Source organism: Sceloporus occidentalis, unplaced genomic scaffold (genome assembly GCF_023333645.1).
Source record: "Sceloporus occidentalis isolate IW3139 unplaced genomic scaffold, rSceOcc1.0.p SCAF_121, whole genome shotgun sequence".
NCBI lineage: Eukaryota > Metazoa > Chordata > Lepidosauria > Squamata > Phrynosomatidae > Sceloporus > Sceloporus occidentalis.
The window spans coordinates 1,612,933-1,636,853 of NW_028317101.1; the positions used below are offsets into that span (position 1 = coordinate 1,612,933).

The 23,921-nt window shown below is 39.3% G+C and overlaps 1 protein-coding gene across 1 annotated transcript in view; it reads left to right on the forward strand.

Annotated features, from left to right (window-relative positions):
* Positions 1–23,921, forward strand: part of LOC149282204 (putative cation-transporting ATPase 13A4) — a 76,432-nt gene that overhangs the window by 28,162 nt on the left and 24,349 nt on the right. Inside the window, exons 9-17 of the mRNA XM_089498526.1 lie at positions 1,212–1,254; positions 1,671–1,780; positions 6,802–6,898; positions 7,407–7,479; positions 8,801–8,975; positions 9,295–9,467; positions 10,432–10,520; positions 19,595–19,648; positions 23,199–23,372. Of these exons, the coding sequence (XP_089354652.1) occupies positions 1,212–1,254; positions 1,671–1,780; positions 6,802–6,898; positions 7,407–7,479; positions 8,801–8,975; positions 9,295–9,467; positions 10,432–10,520; positions 19,595–19,648; positions 23,199–23,372 (988 nt within the window). The remainder of the gene's footprint in view (positions 1–1,211; positions 1,255–1,670; positions 1,781–6,801; positions 6,899–7,406; positions 7,480–8,800; positions 8,976–9,294; positions 9,468–10,431; positions 10,521–19,594; positions 19,649–23,198; positions 23,373–23,921) is intronic.

Sequence of the window (23,921 nt, forward strand, 5' to 3'; positions counted from 1 at the left end):
TTGAAAGTAAGAGTGAGGATTTTGAAATGAATGCTGAAGCGCACAGGCAGCCAGTGAAGAGACTGACAGAGGGGAGAGACGTTAGTAAAGCGTTGTGAGAGGAAGATAAGTCTGGCAGCAGCATTCATGGTGGATTGTAGAGGGGTGAGACAGTTAAGAGGGAGACCGGCTAAGACAGAGTTACAGTAGTCAAGACGGGAGATAATCAGGGCATGGACAAGAGCCTTAGTGGCATGCTGTGTTAGGAAGGGACGGATGCAGGCAATGTTTTTAAGATGGAGGTGACAGTTTTTAGAGACAGACTGAATATGGGGTGTGAAAGAAAGGTCGGAGTCAAGGGTGACACCAAGACAGCATGCATGAGTAGATGGGGAGATGATAGCACCATTAACGTTGAGGGAGATAGATGGGGGAATCTTAGCATTGGAGGGAGGGAGATAGATGGGGGAATCTTAGGATTGGAGGGAGGGAAGATGAGGTTTTCAGTTTTGGAGAGGTTAAGTTTCAAGAAACGTTTAGACATCCAGGTAGAGACAAATGCAAGCCAGTTAGGTACACGATCTAAGACAGAGGGAGAGAGATTAGGGGAGGATAGATAGATCTGGGTGTCATCAGCGTACAGGTGGTATTGAAAGCCAAAGGATGAGATCAGTTTGCCAAGGAAGGAAGTGTAGAGAGAGAACAGAAGGGGTCCTAAAACAGGGCCTTTACTGGAGACCGTGACGCTGAAGGTACGATCAGAGAGGTATGAAGTGAGCCATGAGAGAGCAGTATCACGGAGGCCAAGATCATAAAGCATTTGAAGGAGCAGAGGCTGGTCCACAGTGTCAAAAGCAGCAGAAAGGTCCAGTAGGATTAGCATGGAGTAGTGGCCCTTGGATTTAGCAGTGAGTAAGTCATTAGTAACTTAGTTGCAACTAGAAACTTAGTTGTATATGTGTTTGTGTGTTATTAGTTGAAGCAGACTATTTGTCTATTGTTTTAACTTTTTTTGAAGATACATACTTTTTTCTCCAAGTATAGCTTTAATGCGTCAATAGAACATAAAGACACACATCTTCCATGCTCACACTATTATACATATTTGCTAAAGAGAGGTACCTATATGCCTTCACGCTTCAGTCTTGCTATTAGTGTCATATTATTGTCTTGTATATTTCAGCTAACACAGGTATAAAAGTGTATGCATAAATATTTTTTTCTTTTCCTAGCTACTATGTGGGTATGTGTGGAGATGGAGCCAATGACTGTGGGGTAAGTTAAATGTTTTATTTATCATTTATCAATTAAAATAGGATCCAACATCCATATAAAGGTGAAGGAGCCAACAGTGGTTCACAAGCTGAGTAAGAACCTGGTCTAGCTCAATGAGCTTACAACTCAACTTGTCTTCCATTGGTTGATGTTACACTTCTAGGATCATAATTCTTATTGTTAATAACACCTACCCATGATTTTTGTATTATGTTTTTTGTTATTTTAAGCAAGTATATGAAGACCAAGATTCCCATTCTCAACTGTAATCCCAACCCAACATACACCAATACCCTCCCCATGCAACATGTATTTGGTAAACTAACAGAACCAGGTACATCCCTTTGCTAACCCAGACATTGGAGCAGCAAGGTGTGCTAGTATTTTTACATCAGCAAACATATAATATCTTTCAGGCTTTGAAAATTGCTCATTCCGGTATCTCATTATCAGAACTGGAGGCATCGGTGGCTTCACCTTTTACATCTAAAATCACAAATATTGAATGTGTGCCAAAACTACTTAAGTAAGTATATTTGTTTCATTAATTCTGCATGAGCTGTAAATAATTGAAACAAATTGAAGAAAACATACTGTGAGTGAAAGTGATGGGAAGGTAAAACTCGAATATTAACATTTTAAACATTTTGCAGTTAGGGAATTTGTGTAAAGACGGATTAATCAAAATCAAATGTATCCACACTTTCAACTTTGTAAGAACTATCAATCATGTTTACTGTATTTCAAAAATATTTCCATGAATTCTACAACTGCATAGTACATGGTGTACCAATAACTATGGTCATAAGAATGTTTAAAACAAAAAAGGTTGTATAACAGAAGAGATGCCCTTTTGTACCTAACCTTATCAAGGGTGTTCTGGAATTCTGTTGAAATAGATTTAATAAGGACATTCTCTGTACAAAGGCTTTCCCATGAGGGTGAAGTAATGCCTTAGGCATAGGTTATCCAAATTATGACCTTTTTGTAATCATGTGAAAAAAACAAGACTTTTGTACAGAGAAGAGTGAATTTGTACGCCTCATTCCAAAGTTTACTCTGCATTCTAAAGGTTAAAATGGCAATTATGTTGGGAAACTTGAAGGACTTGAAATACACATAATAAGTACAAACACCCCAGCAAGAATGCATACAAAAATGTGTTTATAAATTGGGGACAGAGCCGGCCTTAAGTGTTCTGGAGCCCTGTGCGGACTACTCTGGCGCCCCCCATCCCCCCAAAAAAGGAAAAAAATCTCCCCCCTCTGCCCCTTCTCACTGCCTCCCCCTGCCCCTTCTCACTGCCTCCCCCCCTGCCCCTTATCACTATCTACCCCCTATCCTTACTTACCTTGTTGCCGGCGCTCAGCACGAAACGCGATGGAGTCACGGAGAGTGAGGGGCGCCGAGCGGTTGCTGAAAACTTCACGAGCGGCTGCTCGGCGCCCCTGCCCGGGACTTAAATGAAAACACGTGGAGGATGTTAACTAAAGTTACAAAAAACCCCCAATGTTTTCATTTAAGTCCCGGACGGCGCCCCTGTTGCCATGGCGCCCTGTACGGCCGCACAGGACGCACACCCCTAAGGCCGGTCCTGATTGGGGAACAGTCATTTCCACCTATCTATATCTTCCAAAAGGGTTAATTCATTAATAAGAGCATATTACTCAAATGGAATCATGAAGGCACATGCCCAAGGACTGTGTTTTTACTTAAGACTAAGGCTCATGCACCACAAGTCAAACCACACCGTTAGGTGGTTAATCCTGCACCATGCCAAGCACATACATAACCGCAGCAGCGTAATAACAGGAGAAATGGGGGGGGGGGTATTAACACCCAAGGGATTAGCTCCCTGAGGGGTTCCATTATATATCCCCCTTCCTTTTGGGGGCTGCTCCTTAAAGCCCTCCCCCATACAACCAACCACCGTGACCTGCTGCTAATCTGACCCTAATTGAGGGGTCCTATAGGGAAGGCTACCTGTGATCCCCTCAGTTATGTGGCATCTCTATCACCTGCTTAACCTCTGAGTTTCTTCTTGTCTATTACAACTATCGATTCTCTTTTTGTGTGTCCTTTATTACCTTGGGATAACTCCTAGTTCTAAATAAATATATATATATATATATATATATATATATATATATATATATATATATCTCCCATTCTATCAAGGCTTTGAGAAGCATCTGATGGGTCAGAGAGAATTCTCTTAAAACTTATGTACTGGGAATAAAGTAAGCTTGCCTGTATGTAACTGATGAAAGCTATCAAAATGAAGGAGATTATTCCTATCTGTTGCTTTTACATATAAGACAGTCTTGAAGTTGAGTCCAGTATATGTCCTTTTAATCAGTATATCAAAATAAGAGATTTCTGTAAGACTATAATTCATGGTATGTTGTGACTCCAATCCATTAAAAGGGAATGTAACAGGTCCACTGACTCATTCCATAAATAATGAAAATCTTGTCACTGTTTCTTTTTCAGATAACTCAGTGCTTAATCAGTTTCCAATATGTTCATGTAAATGTTGGTGTATGTGGGTGCAAAATTTTAGTCCATTGCAGTGGGTTTCATCTGCAAAAAAACTGATCTTTTGAATAAAAGTAGTTATGTTTCAATACAAAGCTCAATAAACATATTAGATACTCCTTTACTTCTATCATATGAGCTTGAGGGTCCACTTCACAGTCTCAATAACAGCCTAGTGGGCTATTGAAGTATATAAAGACTGGACATCAAGAGTGACCAATATCATTCCACCAGGAAGGCTGGATCCAAAACCTTCTCATATCGGTAGAAAATGTGTTGGTAAAGGACCTTTGGGGATATATTTTTAAAGAATTTTGTCCATATAAATAGCAATAGTTTGAAAGACTTTTTGCCTGCCACTGTAGGGTAGCCTGGTAGATGGTGTGAGTCCTTGTGTATGTTAGGTAATGGGTAAAAGACGGGTGTTGTGGGAAACCTGGCATACATAAAGTCAAATTCTGTTTGACAAAGATTCCCTAAGGCTAGGCCCTCTATTGATCTCATCTAGTTGCTGTTGTTACTTGTTTATATTCTTCTCTATAACATCTCTGCATTTCACATTCCTCTTAACAAACCCTCCACAGTCCACATCTCTCATTGACTTCTGCTATCAGCCCACCTCAACTCACGTGCCATTCTCCTCACCACTATCAAATCTTGGTGTGTGTGGGGGGGGGGGGAAGCAATCCCTACAAATCTCAATCCCACTTTTCATTGGTCTGCATCCTTCTCCTTCTGTGCTTAGGGGACATTGAATGTGAAACCCTGGACCCACCGTTCCAACCTGTCTCTTCCCCTGCACATTCCATGCAAACACAAACAACTGCACTGCTTACAAATTCAAACCAGTCCACTGTAATTCCAGCACTCCGGTCTGGAATACATATGTGTAACATATTTGGCTGGTAGTTTGGTGGACAGACTACTTTTCCAAATGTAATTTCTCCCCATCATACATTAAAAGTCCCTAATGAATAACTAGCATGTATTTGGTAAACTGACAGAACCAAGTACGACTCCTCTCCCTGTCTGTGGATCAGCAAAATGTGTTAGTATTTTTACACTAGTAAATGTAAAATATCTTCCATGCTCATTCTGGTATCTCATTACCAGGACTTTACAGCACAAATCTCAAATATTGAATATTTGCCATGACCACTTAAGTAAATACTTTTTATTTATTAATGAATAACCCCACATGAACTGTGTAAATAATTGAAATGAATTCAAGAAAAGTCACTGTGGGTGAAAGTGATTAAATGATAAAACTAATACCGTCCTCTTCAACTCTTAAGGGTATATATTGTAAAGGAAGAGTATTCTGTGTCATATGTACCCAAACCTTATCATTTTCAATTTGTAAGATCTATCAATTATGGTTACTGAATTTAAAACATATTTAGTATATTACCATATATTTTACAAATATATATTTAAAAAATGTACCAATAACTATGGATATAAGAGGTTAACAAAAAAGGTTAGCATTATGTAACACAAGCGATGCACTTTTGTACTAAATGTCTATTTTGGGTTTTTGGATCCTGTATAAACAGGCTAAATATTGTCTGTTAGGCTTTCCCATGAAGATGAAGTAATGCCTTATGGATACTTTATCCAAAGGATGGCCTTTCTTAATCATATGAGAAAAAAATAAAACTTTATGCTATATTCATTTTCAGTTAAACTAGTAATTAACATATCTCACCGATCAATGGCTTTGCTTCATGCTATCTCACCAGGGGGAAAATATCACTCTTGGATGAGCCCTAGAAGACTTTTCACCAATCGCTGCATAAGAAAATAAGGCATAGATGATAGTTCACACATTTTCTCTATTTAGCTCCAGAGTTGCCCGTTAGGGTTCAGCTTGCTGTGGTCTATCCCAGTCTTGGATACGGTCACATTTAGAAACCACTCGGAAGACTGCTCTAACAAATGTGGCATTTTATTCTAAAGCCCACAGCAACTAGACTTTTGCATTCAGATTAATTTGTTTTGCCAATTTCTTCAATTCGTACAAATCTGCATTTTTGTTTTTATTTCGTAGTTTTTTTGTCTCAAACTATCTCTTTTTTTACTCACATTCTCTCACACTCTCTCACATTTTCACACTAATTGACTCCCAAGCTCTCTCTGAACATCCCCCTGGCTTCACCACTAGGCACTTCCGTGTCCCTGTCTCCTTGCCCCTAAGCTCCGCTTCTTCTGTTTCTTGTTCTTCTGTCTTCTTTCTTCTTCTGCCTCCTGATGAACTTCCACAAAAGCAGGGAGCCTCGGGCGCACCATCTCCTCCTATTGGCGAAATGATGACCAGGATGACCCTGTGGCTCTGACCTTTTGAGGAAGTGCACAGAGAGGCCAGAATGTTTATGGCAGGTAGAAGAGTTTCCACAGTAATTTATTTTACGTTTATTAAGAATGCAATGCTACAGCAATTCCTGATGACAGGGTACAGAAGCAGTTATGACTAGAGCTGAAAAAGTGTTAATCTCCCGTTTCCTGTTTCTATGGGCGCAAAGGAAAGCACAACAAATGTGGGCAGAAACTGCCAGCCTTCACCCAATGATATCACAAACAATATCATCTAAGCAAGTGCTTTGAGAACGTTTGCAGTTTTCTTAAACATAGTTTGCTACCAGGTTATACATATTGTACTGTATTGAAATTAGTTTTTGAATGGCCACCTAGTGAACTTCTGCCAAAGGGCAGAGGCAGAGCCTCTTAGGACACCCTCTTCTCGATTGGCAGAACAGGAAAGAGGTTGTCTCTGTGTTCATGAATCTTCATTATTCTGGCCTCCTGGTGAACTTACATTTTACAAATATTGTATTAGCTACTGAAATGTTGAAAGGAAAAGAACAACAAGTTAAAGCTATAGCATCCAATAGTGTGCTATATCAGGTGTTTAAGCTAATAATCCTTTATATAATCTAAAATAAATCTCCTTAGTTTATCTTTGTAGAATGTATACTGTTCACTGGCTCATTCTTGTTCTTTTCTACGCAGGGAAGGAAGAAATGCATTTGTAACATCAATATCTTTATTCAAATACCTGATTATGTATACACTGATTGGATTTATTTGCATGCTGCTGCTTTTTTGGGTATGCACTTCATACTATAATTTACAATATTATGTATATACATTTATTTTGGCCCCTTGCCCCCTCACCTGGTAACACATACACACTGGGGCATACATTTGCACACACTCTCACATTTGCAAAAACCTACACAAGCTAATACACATATATACTCATGCTTACACCCCCCCACTAATACATACTTACACCTTCATGCTAACATATACATTTTGGTCAGGTCACATAGTGTATTTATATGTATGTATTATATATATGTATGTATTATATATATATATATATATATATATATATATATATATATATATATATATATACACACACTTATTTTGTAAGCAAGAAAGTAATGTAATGTATCTCCGAGTATTCCTTGTGAACATTAAAGGCAATATCAAACTACCATTGTAAGCCTTTACTAGTTACCTAATATCTATCAAGATTTGTCTGACATCAGAAAAAAATATATAATAATTTTATTATGTCAAAATTATAATTGTTTTCTTTCCTTTAGAAACAAACACTGCTTGGAAATTATCACTACCTTATGCAAGATATGGCAATCACTGTTACTGTTATGCTTACAAGTAGGTTTCTATAACTTTTTTTTCTGAAAGCAACATTCCACCTAAAGTTGCATACATAAATCCCCCCCAAAATATAAATTTATATGGGTGGTGTTAATTATTACTAAATCATGATTATGATCAAACCACCACAATTAATTATGGGTACTTATATATGAATATAATGAATCATTGCACTTGCAATAAGTTAATGAAACTGTGACTGTTCATAGTACCAATAGAGCTCTACATGAGTGTGTCCATATAATTATGGTGAATTATTTCATAAATCAAAGGATGGTGCATAAAGTTCTGTCTACATATCTGGTATGACCATCAATTTATTTATCTTTATGGTGCTCCCACCACAAAAAAAGAATGGCACAATATGGCAGATTTCCACAGCAGTATGTGGGTGTCTCATTTAAAATTCAGCCCAATGTCCTATGCCAATAAATACATTATAGAAGTATCCAGTATGCCAAAATACATTTATCTGAATACGGCTTTACAGAAAAATATTGTTCTAATATTTGGTTTGGCATACATGGTGATGTTTTGGAGGGGTTAATATTTACATTTGTCACCAAACTATGAAAATCTTGTATCCTCCCAACAGGGGAAAAAAATGTCACTTCAAAGGACTATCTGTCCATCAAAGGGTTAAGAACCTATTTATTGTAAATCCTGTGTTTCCATTTGTTCTGTGAACACCTTAATTTGCTTGCCAGCTCAACCTAAGTGCAGCATAAGTTTTACATATGGTCAACCAATATAAATACAGAAGAGATTCCTAGCAGGCATGTAGTAAAAATTCACTTTCGCGGGAACTGATCCACTTTTTATTGGGGCTGATACTTGTGTGCTTCTGTTTTTTTAACACCTGTGCTTATTTTAAGATGGGTTGATGTTGTAGTGATTGTGGGTTCCGATTGGTCGTATTAACAGTTAAACAACAAGGAACCCAGTATGCGTCGGGCATCAATCGTCTTATAAACAGCTGGTAGCTTAACTCAGGAAGCAGAAAAAACGAAAACCAACGTGACACTAAGTGACAGTACAAACGGTAGCACTCTTGGTTACAGAATATCACCTACACTTCTCCATAATTATGTATCATCAAAACAAATGACTTGAAAGTCAGATATATCCATACTAACACACAACTTACCCTTGTGCTCATATAACTGTGTGTCATGGTATATTTTGGGTGTCATTTATCAACATGGTTAAGTATGGACTTTATGTAGTTCAACTCTTGGATGTTTTTGATCAGCATGTAACATAAAATAATTTGTGTTGTCTTTTTACATAAACAATGTTTGTTTTGTTTTCTTCTTAGTGAGCTTAAATGGCCCTGCTCCAAAGCTTGCACCATACAGGCCATCGGGACAGCTTCTCTCACCTTCTTTCTTATTTTCACTTCTTTTGCATATTGCTTTCACCATCATTGTGCAAACAAGTGCATTTATTCTGGTACAGCAACAGACGTGGTACAATGAAAGCAATGTGTTCAGGTAAGATGCAAACTACCTGCTATATTATAACAGTAAATGTGATATATTTGTACATTACTAACAAAATGAGAAACATTATTAAAATCAGAGGATAGCCACAACAGGTTAATAATATTTAGATTGACTTTAATAAATGTTTTATTATTCAAGTTTCTGACCTTTGTTTATAATGATGTGCCACACTAGCAGTGTTTAAATAATGGCTAATATTGTCATTTGATAATTAACAAAATTAGACTTCTATTTTAATTAAAAAATATTCCCAATTGATGCATAGATGAATTACCAATATAACTGTGTTGTTTGCTCTGCTATTTAGTGCTTGTATTCCAGAACATCACAGTTTTTTCAACCAAACTATGAAGCTGGAACCTAGTCAGTCTCATAATTTTCTTACAAGCACCTTATGGATTGTCACCAGCATCAACCTTATTATTGTAGAATTTGTGTTTTCCAAGGGACAGCCATTTAGACAACCCATATATACCAATTGTAAGTATGTATCAGTATTCTTCCTTTAATAGAGAACTATTTATAAAGCTGTGACAATTGTCATAGAGACGTTCAAATTTAAAACAATAACCAGGGCTGCCTTTAAATATAGTGCAGCCTGGGGCAAGTTCTCTTTTATGGATCCCACCATAATTCCCAAGTGTGAGGGAGGTCTATGCAGCTACCGACACAGACATTTCTGCTAACTCTTCCTCCGTGGTCTGCATGCTACCAGTTTCTGAGCTGTGGGATGTAACACCATATCCTAGTGTGTCAGTGTGCAACAACAGGCCTCTAGGAGTAAGTATTAGTGGAAAGGTCTTTGCTGGCAGCTGCACTGACTACCATCTCTGGTCTATGGTTGCGGGGGAAGGAGACAAAAAGAGAGAGCTGTCGTAGGCCTGTAACGTCCCTGAAAATAAATTTGGCTCAGATGCTGTATTTAGCTTTGACAAGAATTTTACATTATATCAGCTATCTAAACCAATCTTCTCTGCTCCCACCGTGAGAGACCTTGTTTTCACACACAATTGGTGCGGGGATTTGGGTAGTATTTAAAAGTACATCAGAAGTGATTGTATCGAAACAGTATCATAATATGATCGAATAGCAACTGGTCACATATAGCCATTTTTTTTAAAACTACCGGTACATTTTTATGAAAACCGGTTGATTTTTTTTTCTATATTAATATTTTAGAATCTACCGTATAGATCAAAATATTTGGTTTTAAGAGCCACTTTAATATTTACAGAATCACAATTTGTTACAATCAATCCAATCTAAAGAATATTCCCATATCATTATAATACATATTTACATCTGGAGCTTAACCCATTCATATGTTCTTGTTTTGCATGAAAATCCTTTAGGTGTAAATAAATTGAAACATTACAATGAGCCGCAACGTGCTAAACATTTGCTCAGATGGAATGCAAACTTATTTTTTTCTCTTCACCTTTAGATCCTTTTTTAATTCTAATAATGTTGCAACTAGGAGCCTACATCTTTTTCCTGTTTGCTGACATGGAATCACTTTACAGTTCCATGGAGGTATGTGTTTGGCACACCAGTAAGCTTATAGTCTTGTGTCAAATATTGTTCTCAGAACTGCTTGGTGGATTTGTAGCTAGGGCTACATTATCACTGTTCTTAATACTTTAACTTGACATTGCGAAAAACAGAATGTTGGTAAATGTCAAGCTGGAATGTGTACAAACTGTACCATGAGTGTTAGCCAAGGGCTATCTAGTTTCTTACTGCCAAAGCAGTGTTTGATATATAATACCTTTTGTGTGCACAGCAATTTAAAGATAAACAACACATGTATGTGCAAGCATATGCATGAAAAACAGTATATAGTGTATTTGCTTGAATATAAGACAAGGTTTTTTTCTGAGCAAATGATCTGAAAAATACCCTTCATCCTATATTTGAGGTAGTCTTATAATCCAACCTAAATAGAGGTCTAATCAAGATCCAGATCCTCCTTATGGCTGCAGGGGGACACCTGCACGATAAGCACAGACAACCTCCACTGCCCGGCACTTCCGGGGCTTCTATGACGGAGCGCCGGCGTGAAATTACCTTCCAGTGCTCCTTCATAGAAGCCTCGGTCAAAGTGCCAGGCACCAGCAGACCTGCATAATGTGTGGTTAAGTTAATGACATAAATGTTATAACATTCACAAACTTTTCATTTCATTTTGTCGCAGCTTGTCTGCACCCCTTATTCCTGGAGGACTGGAATATTCATTATGCTGTTAGTTCTATTTGCTGTATCCTACTGTGTGGAGGTATTTTTTTGTTTGTTTTACATCAAGTTAAAATTTGGAAGCATTTTATATTGGTAAACTAAATTTTGTGTGTGTATAAAATATTTTTTTTTTTTTAGATTATTTAATTAACTTGTCTCAAAAAGATGCTTAGATAAATTGAGTAGCAACCCCGTCAACCTTTCCCCTGTATATTGCATTTGAAATTGCTAATAATAATCCAGTTCTTCTAATTTTCAGGAGCTCTTCATTGAAAATAGGAATCTCTGGTTAGTGATAAAGAGGATTTTCAACTACAATTCGAAGAGTCAATATAAGCAAACACAAATTTCATTGAATAAAGATGCCTGTTTTAATGATTTAGGAAGGCTTTTCTAACATATTCAGGGATATTGCTAAAATTTCAAAAACCGTTTTGCAGAGTTTGGGAAGGCACAGTTGTGTTAAACAAAAACAACTGTTCTTTTAAAGTTGCTGCTTCTTTAAATAAGCCATTTACTGTTCTGATTTGACATATGTATTTTGAAAGAAGTCTTTATACTGTTGGCTGAAACTGTTTGCCTTTCTAAATACTGTTGGCTACAGTGAATGACCTTTCAAAATCTACTACTGAGAACGATCGTAATATTTGCTGTATAGACCTTCAAGAGTTTGAGCCCTGCAAAACCCTGTACTTCACTTATCACATCTGGCTATAATTAAACATAAATTAAAGAGAGAACTGTTTCACAATCTTCGCCTAAACACTGGTCTTTATTAATATCACAATATTCACATCTTGCTACTACGCTACTACTTCTGGGTCACGGATATCACATGAAATGACCCCACTGAGCTCCAATCTCCCAGCGCAAGCTAATCCAATCTCAAGGACCACCCTTGTTTGAAGAATGTAGGGGGAAATTAACTCCCTGTCTATCAGGGCCAGCCCACCCCACCCCTGATAGCTAAAAGACCACATTTCAGAATCAGAATCACTTTATTCATACTTGCCCCCCATGAATGATTTCTAATTATTTGTTTAGAATAATAGGTGCTGTGTATGTAAGTGATTCTGGTGTAATGTTTGAAAAGTGAAGTTATGATCAGCAATAACTTTCATAACAACATAACTTTGACTGCAGATAAGAACTATTCAGCCCATCTAATCTGCCCATTTTTCCTAATGTAGAGAATCAGACCTCAATCAGTCCTTGGTATTTTCTTAGATTCAGGATATGTATATGTCTATTCCATGCATGTTTAAATTCCCTCAGTGTATCAACTTTTACCACTTCTGATGGAAGGTTGCTATAATATTATTATTATATTTTTATTTATATAGCTATATATATATATATATATATATATATATATATATATATATATATATATAACATAAAAGTGAGTACACCCCTCAGATTTTTGTAAATAGTTTATTATATCCTTTTCATGTGACAACACTGAAGAAATGACACTTTGCTACAATGTAAAGTAGTGACTGTACAGCCTGTATAACAGTGTAAATTTGCTGTCCCCTCAAAATAACTCAACACACAGCCATTAATGTCTAATCTTTGGCAACAAAAGTGAGTACACCCCTAAGTGGAAATGTCCAAATTGGGCCCTATTAGCCATACCCCCTCCCCAGTGTCATGTGACTCATTAGTGTTACAAGGTCTCAGGTGTGAATGGGAAGCAGGTGTGTTAACTTTCGTGTTTTCGCTCTCACACTCTCTCATATTGGTCACTGGAAGTTCAACATGGCACCGCATGGCAAAGAACTCTCTGAGGATCTGAAAACAAGAATTGTTGCTCTACATAAAGATGGCCTAGGCTATAAGAAGATTGCCAAGACCCTGAAACTGAGCTCAAGCATGGTGGGCAAGACCATACAGCGGTTTCACAGGACAGGTTCCATTCAGAACAGACCTCGGCATGGTCGACCAAGGGAATCATATGCAGAGGTTGTCTTTGGAAAATAGATGGATGAGTGCTGCCAGCATTGCTGCACTGGTTGAAGGGGTGGGTGGTCAGCCTGTCAGTGCTCAGACCATATGCTGCACACTGCATCAAATTGGTCTGCATGGTGTCGTCACAGAAGGATGATGCACAAACCTGCAGTTTGCTGAAGACAAGCAGACTAAGGGCATGGATTACTGGAACCTGTGGTCCAATGAGACCAAGATAAATTTTTTTTTTTTTAATCTAAAATTTTCTTAATCCCGCTCCCACTGAAATTCTTACCATTACCGCCCGCTCCCACAACGTGTGTTCTGCTCCCGCAATCTCGCCTGCTCCCGCAAACATTCTCATTCAGATACTCATTCACAGATACTCGTTCATACATCCTCCCCCACCCCCTTACCTGAACTGCAGATCTTTCGGAGCCATTTGCAGACTTCCGCAGGGGCCACTGCTTCCTTCTGCGTTGCTCGCAGTCTGTGCGAACAACTTCTCTTCTCCTGCCCAGGGGAAGCAGGAACGAAGCAGGGTCATGTGATTAAATTCACGTGACTCTGCTGGGTTCCTGCTTCCCCTGCGCGGAACAAGAGATGCTATGTGTGCGAGCAACGCAAAGGCAGCCTTGCGGGAGTTCGCGGGATTACTGGCACCTGCAGGTACCGTATTTTCCGGTGTATGGGCGTATACGACGACCCCCAACTTTTGCAGTTAAAATATAGAGTTTGGGCTATACTCGCCGTATAAGACTACCCCTCTACCCAGTATATAACAACCAGCCAATCACGGCAAGCACTGTACCTTACCGGTGATTGGCTGGTTGTTGTATACAAAGCCTGCTTGGATTGGGTGGGTTAGCTCTCCCTAACATACGTACACACCAGCTTACAAACACACATATACACATACACTGCCCTTAACATACGCCTGTCCATACATACACATTTATACACTGCCCTCACCACACACCCCTGCCTTTACACACACTGCCACTCTGTGTATGCCCCCGAGATATGCTGCCACTCTGTGTCCCCCCCCCAGATATGCTGCCACTCTGTGTCCCCCCCCCAGATATGCTGCCACTCTGTGTCCCCCCTCCCCCGAGATATGCTGCCACTCTGTGTCCCCCCCCCGGGATGTGCCCCCCTCCCCTAGACTTACCAGTCCGGAGTCCCGGGTGTCTTGCGGGGACGGCAGGGGACATCTATTCTACGCAGAACGGTAAACAACCTCTGCTGCCGGCACGTCTGCACGATGTGCTTTAACAATCTCCCTTGCCGGGACTCCCCCGTGAGAATTCCCGGCAAGGGAGATTGTTAAAGCACACCGAGCAGACGTGCCGGCAGCGGGGGTTTACGTGCATCGCCGCTGCCGGTGAACGTCTGCGCGATTCGCTTAGACAACCTCCTGTGCCGGCACTCCCCCCGTGGAAAGTGCCGGCAGGGGAGGCTGTCTGAGCGTATCAGAGAGTAGGATGCAGGTCCCCTGCACCGCTGCGGGGGATCTGTATCCTAACCCTGCCAGACCTCGAGCTCCCTGTTGGGCTAGTTAGAGGGAGGTCGTGATCTCACCAACCAGCCCTGCTCATCGGGCGCCCGCTGATCAGGGCTAGTTGGGGAGATCATGATCTTGCACCTACCTCGGCGTGGCCCTGAAGACCGGCCCAGGGGAGGCGGCTTCTCCGCTCGCCCCTCCCCTAGAGATTCGTGATTCTCCAATCCGGCTCGGTAAGTAAGTATACCCGGCGTATAAGACGACCCCCGACTTTTGAGAAGATTTTCTCGGGTTCAAAAGTTGTCTTATACGCCGGAAAATGCGGTATATTGTGTGACCGCCCACAACACACAAAATACCGCCCCCCCACCTGCAAGTTTTGACAGGTCCCGCAGGACCCGCATCCTGCAGTCCTCTAATGAGGAGTAACAGTCTACATGGGCCACCCTGAACTAACTATGTTAAAGAAGACATTTCAAGTTGCAAATTTTAACAGTATCGCTACTGTTTACACTTGGAGTGACAGATGTGATCTGCAGTTTCTCAGAATTTAGCTATTCATGTGATTAAAGCATGACTTCAAATCACTGTCAATTTTAGGATTATTTTTTTCTTCTTAGTTTTGTTTATGGCTTTTTCCTGAGGGTGACTGAATACCAAGACTTCTTTTGATAATGTAGTATGAGAGTAGCTAAGATGGAAATATAGCCCCACATCCAACGCAAATACAAAAAAATTATAATTATGTAAACAAGAAGTAACTCAATATTAATGACTACAAATATATTCATTACATGACAGAAATAAAACATTAGATACGTTATATCAGATTTGTGTTTAGAGCACCAGCAGATTGCGTAGCACGCTTACAATAAGGGGACAGTGAAAATTAACATTAAAATAGACAATATATAGTTTGATAATAGGATTAACTGACATTAAAACATAATTGTACAGAAGGACAACAGGGTCCTGATCTTGTACACTTCTATTAAGCAGCACTAAAATAACTCTTAATGGAAATTTAATTTAGGCAAATTCGGCAATTCGTACAAAGCTACAAAATGAGGCCAGACTGTCCTCAAAGTAAAAGAAAACAAAGCAAAAAGCTCTGAATTTTCATCCGAGTTTCGTGGGCCCTTTCACTCACACTCTCCCATACCCTCTCACAGTCTCAATCTCGTTCACTCTCTCACGCTCTCTAAATGTTTCCCTTCCTTCTCTGCCCACCTCTTCTGCTGACCACTTCCGCTTCTTGTTCTTTATCTTCTCTCTTCTACCTTCTATCTTTGATCTTTTCTTCTTTATCTTCTCTCAACAAGAAGATACAAAAGTGATCATCAGTGAAGATAGGTAAACATTTACAGAGCTTGAGAGAGAGTGAACGAGAATGAGAGTGCGCGAGAGTGAATACTCAATTTTCTTCCCAACCGAATGGGCAGGAAAGGTTAAACCGAAAATTGTGTCCAATCTATCCCCCTTCATGTATTTATTATAACCAATGCAGCATTGTGGTTTTAGGACATGTTATCCCTCTCCTCTCACACTGGCAGGAACCACATGCTCGTTGGTGTAAAGAATATATACAGCTTTTTTGTCAGTGTACCTAAGGGTTATAATTTCATAATTGCGCAAATCACTTCTTATGCTGAGCTTTTGTTTTGGGGTAGCTAATTGCTTGCAGAACCTTTAAGTTGGTAGCCTTTACTCAAAAAGGGCAAAAGCAGGTCCCACTTGACCAATGACCAATCACAACGATCACAGGATTCTACTCGCCAATTATTGGTTCTCATGGCATTGGAGGATGTAAGGCAGTGACCTGAAGTGAGAACGGGCCAAATGTGACCACATCGGAGTGCGTCTCTGCATTTTGTATTGCACATACCAGTATGTCCGCAAGATCATCTTTCTGAAGGAGTTAATTACCTAGCATTGATAAAATATTACTATAGGAACCACAAAAATCTCTTAAATTCTCTTTTATGTGTTTAAACTTTTAGAAGAAATGAAATGAGAAATCTACTATGGAATAATAAACAGTGCATTTAACGTTTTGTTCAGTAACTTTGAAACTTAGCAAATAAGCATAATAAAACCCACAGTTTTATTTATGTTGAGTAAAACAAAAGACAATATTATTTTATTTGGAATCTATAACAAGACATTATAACAACACATAGTAACAAACTTTGATAGTTCGTAACATAACTGAATAGTGAATACTTGTTACAAAGGTTCATCAACAAATGTGTAAGATAGATATATGTTCACAGGACTTTTCTAAATAAAAAATACTTTTTGAAGTAGACCGTCTTTCCAAATAAAAATTTGGAAAAATCTGTCATACTTGTCTGCTACCTTGTAATGCAATATTTTGTTGTTTTGCAAGCTTGTGTTGTGGTATGGACACTTGTCTTTTCTTTTTGGTTCTGTGTACTAATGTGTGTTCACATCATCGCTGAAACACATTTACATTCTTCTAGTACGAAAATCATATAGGTAAGTTTACTGCAACATTGATTATAGGTCATACATTTGAATATTTACTAATCATGTAAACAATAACAAGTGAGTATTGAGTTATCAGTATTGGCCGAGTATGATGTTAGGTAAGCAGACCCAGGTTATTCAAAAGGCCCACTGGAGCAACAGCAGGGTAGAGCGAAACAGGAGGCTCCTTAGACTAGGTTAACTAGATATAGAGTTAACCCCGGCATTTGGGGTGTGCGAGCTGTGCGGCCGCACAGGGCGCCATGGCAGCGAGGGCGCCACTAGGTGACCACATGTCCCGGATTGCCCTGGTCCCGTGCAGCCTAATTGAAACCCTGTCTTTTTTTTTTTCATTGATGCAGAGGAGAGAGAGAGGGGCGCCGAGTGGCGAAGTTTTCAGCAACTGCTCGGCGCCCCTCCGTCTCCTCCGCGAGGCATCTAGCTCGGTTGCAGAGCGGCAGAGCAAGGAGACAGAGGCCTTATGACTTCTGGAAGGTAAGTGAACTACAAAGGCGGGAGAGGGGTCAGATAGTCAGAAGGGGGGAGATAGAAAGGGGGGGAGGTAGATAGTAAGAAAGATGGTAGTAAGAATATTGAAATAAATAGAGTGAGAATGAGTGAGAGAATGATTGAATTGGTGTATGGATGAATTGTGTGAATGAGTGAGAGAACATATATTGTCAGCAGGGTCTATATATATATTGACAGTAGGGGGCTAATATATATATTTATATATATATATATATATATATATATATATATATATATATATATATCGGCAGCAGGGTCTAATATTGATATATATCGGCAGCAGGGGCTAATATTAACGAAACTGCCAGTTCAGCCGTTATTTTGAAATCGTATTTCAATCACAGTCTTTACTTCGAAGAGATAAGTACATATTATTAAGCGAATGACAAAGGGACTCTGGGGATGGTTATGAGGGATAGGACCACTCAAAGTTACAAAGATTAGTTGTTTTTCTTCTTATATTTAATGTATATTATTGTTACCAGTGTTTACAGTTATATATTATTGTACTTGTTTGCACTTGCACATAAATAATCTTTAATTAAAACTAGTTGTTTGTTACAAAAAAAATCTCCTTTCTTTTTTCTGGGATGGGGGGGGTGCCAGCACAGCCTTGCCGCTCCTCCCTCTGGTTGGTCTCATCCCCTTCACTCTGGCCCCTGCTCCTTTACAGGCACAGATTTCCCACCTGGGCAGAGACACAGTATGGATGTTGCAGGCACAAGGTAGTTTATTTCAAACATGTATTGCATGAGATTACATTTTCCATGACTCTCATGTTAAGCATCATAGGAAAGTGAGTACTCAACTGAAGTGCCAAGGGTTAGCTTTGATAACATTATGGATTGGTACTTGACACTGCTGTGGAATGCAAATCTCATGATTCCCAGCCATCCATTTTGTTGGCCAAACATCATGAGCAATGTAATAAGAGCATTTTGAGTGCCAATTGCTGCTGCAAAACTACCACGTAATGTTTGCTGTGCATCACAGAGCTACACTACATAACATTCACTTTTCTTGACTGCAACTCCTATGATACTGAGCAGCAACACTGCTAGTGTATTATGGGAATAGTAGCAAGTAACTACAGATTGGGCTAGGGGGGTATTTTTCCCTCTGGAAAAAAAATCCTGTGGACACCCATGTAAGCAGACACATTTTAGAACAAAATATTATTAATCAAACATTTTCACTTGCAATGGGCTGTGAGTCAGTTGCTGACATATTGTTGGTCACAAAAAAGCAACACTCCACTAATTAAAAGCACCTGAGGCATGAATATTGGAGATTCCGTCACACTATATGGCCATATACTGTTTAACCAGCCACTACTTCAAAGTAACCCAATTTTGACTAGTCCTACCTAACCCTAAAATTGGTATTTATTGCTTATCATGGAACTGAATGAGTGGGACTGCACTGCCCTAACGCACAGAGACCTTTTGAAATGTAAAGCCTGCTCTGGACACTTCTAATGAGGCACCTGTTTAACCCCAAGGTGCGGTCAAAACCTGCAAATATACACAAAAAAAAAATACAAGAAAGGAGGCACACGCTAATGAATGTGAAGGTTCTATGGTATATTCTTAACAGTTCGGTGAGACCCCTGCCTTCACAGATATGCCCAATGAACACATATACCCTGTCTCTGGGAGGAAAGACCTTGGCTTCACCTGGGCAAATGATATCATGAGAAAAAAAAAACTTTTTTGTATAATCTGGAATCTGCCAACAGGCATGAATTCTTCCCCATCAGAATCATTAGGCAAATGAGAGGGTTGTGCTTAGCTGAAATAAAAGTGGCTGAGCGGAAACAAGTTGCTAGTCAGGAAAGATTATGAAGTCATAATACATTCCCATGCTGGTTTACTGAGGCTTTGAGCTTAGAGCATAGAGCAAAATGCAACAAAAATATGCTTTAATCAACCAAGGAGAGGATAATGAAATGGTGAGTAATTTAACTAAATCGAATCATTATTTCCAGTTTTATCACTTCATGTAATCAATGAAAAGTACTTTGGATTTCTTGGGATATTAATTGAATGAAACTGTGCAAAAAAAAGCAGGCTATATTTACTGTGTTACTGCGTTGCTAGTCATTAAACTGTTGTTTGTGATATCTGATTGTATTCACTAAAGTGAGGTTTGGGGCTTTAAATAACTGACTTCACTATTCACTATGAAGGGTCTATGCCAGTCTGCTTGGCTGACCCTGTATAATGCATGGTTTAAAAAGTGAGACTTATTCACTCAATGCATTATGCAGGGATAGATCAGCCTTCTTGCTGGAGAAACCTGTCAGTGTTGGCCTTTCATAACAGATAGTGACACTAGAAGGATGAAACCACTGCAAACTCTCTCTTTAGTCAATAAGCCCCAGTGACACTCTGGCCGTGAAAGAGTTACAGATGTGATATCATGCATTTAATGCTTTACATACTAAACAATATTAATCCGCTTTAGGAGAAATTTAAGAACAGCATAGTGTTCTCCTAGGGAAATCTAAAAAGAAAACAAATATTTTGTTTATGACAGTCCTGTAAATCTAGAAGAGATTTAATGATTATCAGTTTAATCCTAACAGCTAGGTTTATTTTTTTTTTTAATATCCATTTAAATAGGATAAAATAAATTAACCGCATTTTCACAAATTGCCTTCAGTGTGTGTTTTTTGCGGGGGGTTTTTTCTCGCGAACAATGCATAACTCCTACTGTAAGAATAATCAGGCTTTTGAAAAGCTTGCTTTATCAATGGTATCATTCTGCAGTAGACAGAAAGCAGTGTAACACAGTCCTGAAAATGTAACGTGTATTAACTTTTATTAACCATCACGTTTATTTCAATAACCATGTCTGGCATCTGTTTAAAACATTGAGGTATACAGTAGAATAACCGAGAGATGCAGTATGTTTTTCAAATGTTTGTTTAAATGTTCGTTTAAATGTTCTAAAATCAGCTTGTTGATGAGGCTGTACAGAATCTATATCAATGCCTTGTAAAAATTATTGGCTTTTAGATAAATTTTCCTTAAGATAACAAAATTAGATTTCATATAATCCATATAGTTCCATACAACCCACTAGTATCAAAAGATTAATCAGTCCCTGAAAATAAAAATTCCAGATCAATAAATAATAATAAATATGACACCTTTGGTACAAAGAGCATTTAAAAATTCAAATTTTAAATTAAAATAGAAATGCTTGGTTAATCTTTGTTCACTGGCATTAAGTTATGTTGACAAAATAATCTGAGTTTATAAGTAAAACCAGCATATTGACATATTGAGTTCATTCAGTGACTTCATCATTGATGATTCATTAGCTGTCCTTACGAAATCATGTACTGAGAAAAAAAAATGTTAATGCTTGATAAAAAGAGGTGGTATGACTTGGCTACATGGTGTATGACATATTGTAAATAAACCAGAAATGCAACTTAAACATGCTTTAAATAATTTGCAAAAACTAGTAAAGGTGGAATTTTATGCCATAAATATGTGCAAGGCTCTTAAGGAGAACTACAGGCCTGCAATGTTGCACCTCCAACATTGAAGAGGTTAACTGCACTTTGCATTTCAACACTAAAAAAGGTTAGCCACACACGCATATGGCGGTTTTGGATGCCTGCACTGAAGAAGCTAACTAAACACTCATGGATGTTTTGCACTTAAGCCCTGAAGAGAAACCAAGCCAGAAGGCAGAGGTTGGGGTCACTGCTGTGCTGATGGTGCATTTTGGTTTGTTGCAACATATCCTACTACAAAAGAGACAAGGATGACTGTTTCCTGCATTTACTTTTAAAAGCATACTCAAGCCATCATATGAACTTTAATGCACACAATCTGAATTGGTCAAACACCTCTCCATGCATGTGATACAATTACCTCCATTGAACTTCAGTGCTGATGTGGTGAACCCTGTGGGCAGGGGTTTGTGTAGACTACCATGCATGGAAAGCACTCTCATTGATTTAGATCAAAGTAACAACATTTTGATATGCATTCTTCTTTACTGGGACTGTCAGGGACTTTAACTGTAACATTGCTCCACGTGAATACTGTCTTCTCCCAGGTGGCTTAACCCGTTAACGACCAATGATGTGCCAGGAGTGTCACAATGACAGGCCTGGCATGTCATGGCATTAAATAAGCTTAGAAAGCATTCAAAGGTCACATAAACTGTGTTGCTGTAACGCGTCAATGATGAAACACTGCAGCAGGGGCCTTGTGTGGCCCCTCTCTGTGGTGTCCACATGTGCCATATATAATAAGGTGGCAGATGCCTTCTTTGAAAATGCTTGGAAGGTTGATATCGAGGAATTCTGTGACCCCCTAAAAACACCCAAGGAAACACTGTTCCAGACAGAGGACACAAGCGCCACTGCGATTTTGCCTCTAGCAAGATGGCAACACCCACTAGACAAAAAATAAACAAGTTTCCACAAGGGGCTCTCCAGACCGCAGGTTGAATAGAGGTCCTGCATTCAACTGTGGAAGTCAATGGAGCCCAGCTTTCTAATCATAATGTGATTAGTAAAATTTTAAAAAAATAAACAAATGTTACATGTAAAAATAGTTATTAAAAAAAATATTCAACCGTCCCAAAAATCCTAGTACAGTAAGAACTAAAAGACCAGCATTTGAAATACCCGTGGAGTGGCTTCACTCTGTTCCTGCAGGGCCGGCCCAAGGCAAAATGCCGCCTGGGGCGAATTTTAAAATGCTGCCCCCCCCCTTATCTACCCTTCCTCTCCCTCCGTCCTCGCCCCCCCCCCTGTTGTACTTACCTTTCAGTAGTCCTGCGGCGAGTCTCCCTGTTCGGTCTCGGTGCCGGATTGTAATGCTGAGCGCCGGCACTCAGCATTACAAGCCGGCACCAAGACCGAACAGGAAGACTCGCCGCAGAGGAGGGAGAGAGGGGCGCCGAGCGGGTACTGACAGCTTGGTAAGCGGAAACCACTCGGCGCCCCTTTCTCTCTCTTTCGCTTTAAAAAAAAAAAAAAAAAAAAAGGCTTTCAAAAGTGCCGTCTGGAGCGGTTGCCCCACTCGGCTCCATTGTCGGGCCGGCCCTGTGTTCCTGCAACCCCAAAAAACCAAGGACCGTGAAGTGACACTGCACCTTGAGTTTCTGGGCTATACTCGGAGTATGTTTAAAACATGACACTGTTATATTTCAGCCACAAACAATGCCACCTTACATGACCTTGGTCAGACCAAATGTTCCACACACTATAATTCGTATAAGCCTGTGCTACAAAATCATTGTGTTGAGAGCTGCAGGTGGGTTAAGAAATATTTTAGTTTGCTTAACTACAGATAATGGGGGCCTGAACTTAAGAGCTGGCCCTAAATAATGTATAGTTAGGACCGCAAGGTTGAACGTTTCCTGCTTTATTGAATAAACCCAAATTTAAAATAGGTTTCTTATGGTACTTATTATATATCATTAGTTTTTGGGTCATAATATGAATCCATTCTTTTTCTTTGTTTTCACAGGATGTCACTGGATACAGAACAGAGAGATGGCGACAGATCTTGTGTATTATTGGGTATATCTTTTCTCTTGGGTTTCTTCCACTCCTGTTCTATTGGAAGCCAGAGATAAGTGTATGGTGCAAATGTACCCCATGCAGTTTGGATAAAGCTGATGTTATATTGTTCCGGACCACAGTAAGTGATTAGTAGCTGTGTAATATATTTCTAAATTGTCAAAATGTTCCCTGGATTAGGAATAAATATTTTGTTCTGTTCTCTTAACTGCCCTCTTCATGATTTGCATCTCTCCTCTTTTTGTAAACTGGAAATGGAGCTGAATACATTTGTGTGTCTCTTTGCAGTTGCACGTAATCTGTACAAACAATCCTAAAATAAAAACATGGAAAATTAATGTTACGGCACCTTTTGCCAAGGAATGGGGACCAACTGGTTGCATAAGTGTCCAAATCCTTCTAGTGAAACACCCAGGGTTGTCTTCTCTCCAAAAATATATACTTTGTGGTGGTATTTTCAGTTGGTGAGCTACTAAGCAGTCCCAAATGAGACATAGTTTGGAAAATGGAGCAGGCATGTTCCACGTTGTGCCCTGTAACTTCCAAAAAAAACATGAGGAAAAAACCCTATGCCTGTTGGGTTTTTCAAATTCACTTAATACAGTACTATCTTTTTTGGTATTTTGGTCAACTGAACTAGTTTGGTGACTACTTTCATAGTAAAATCTTA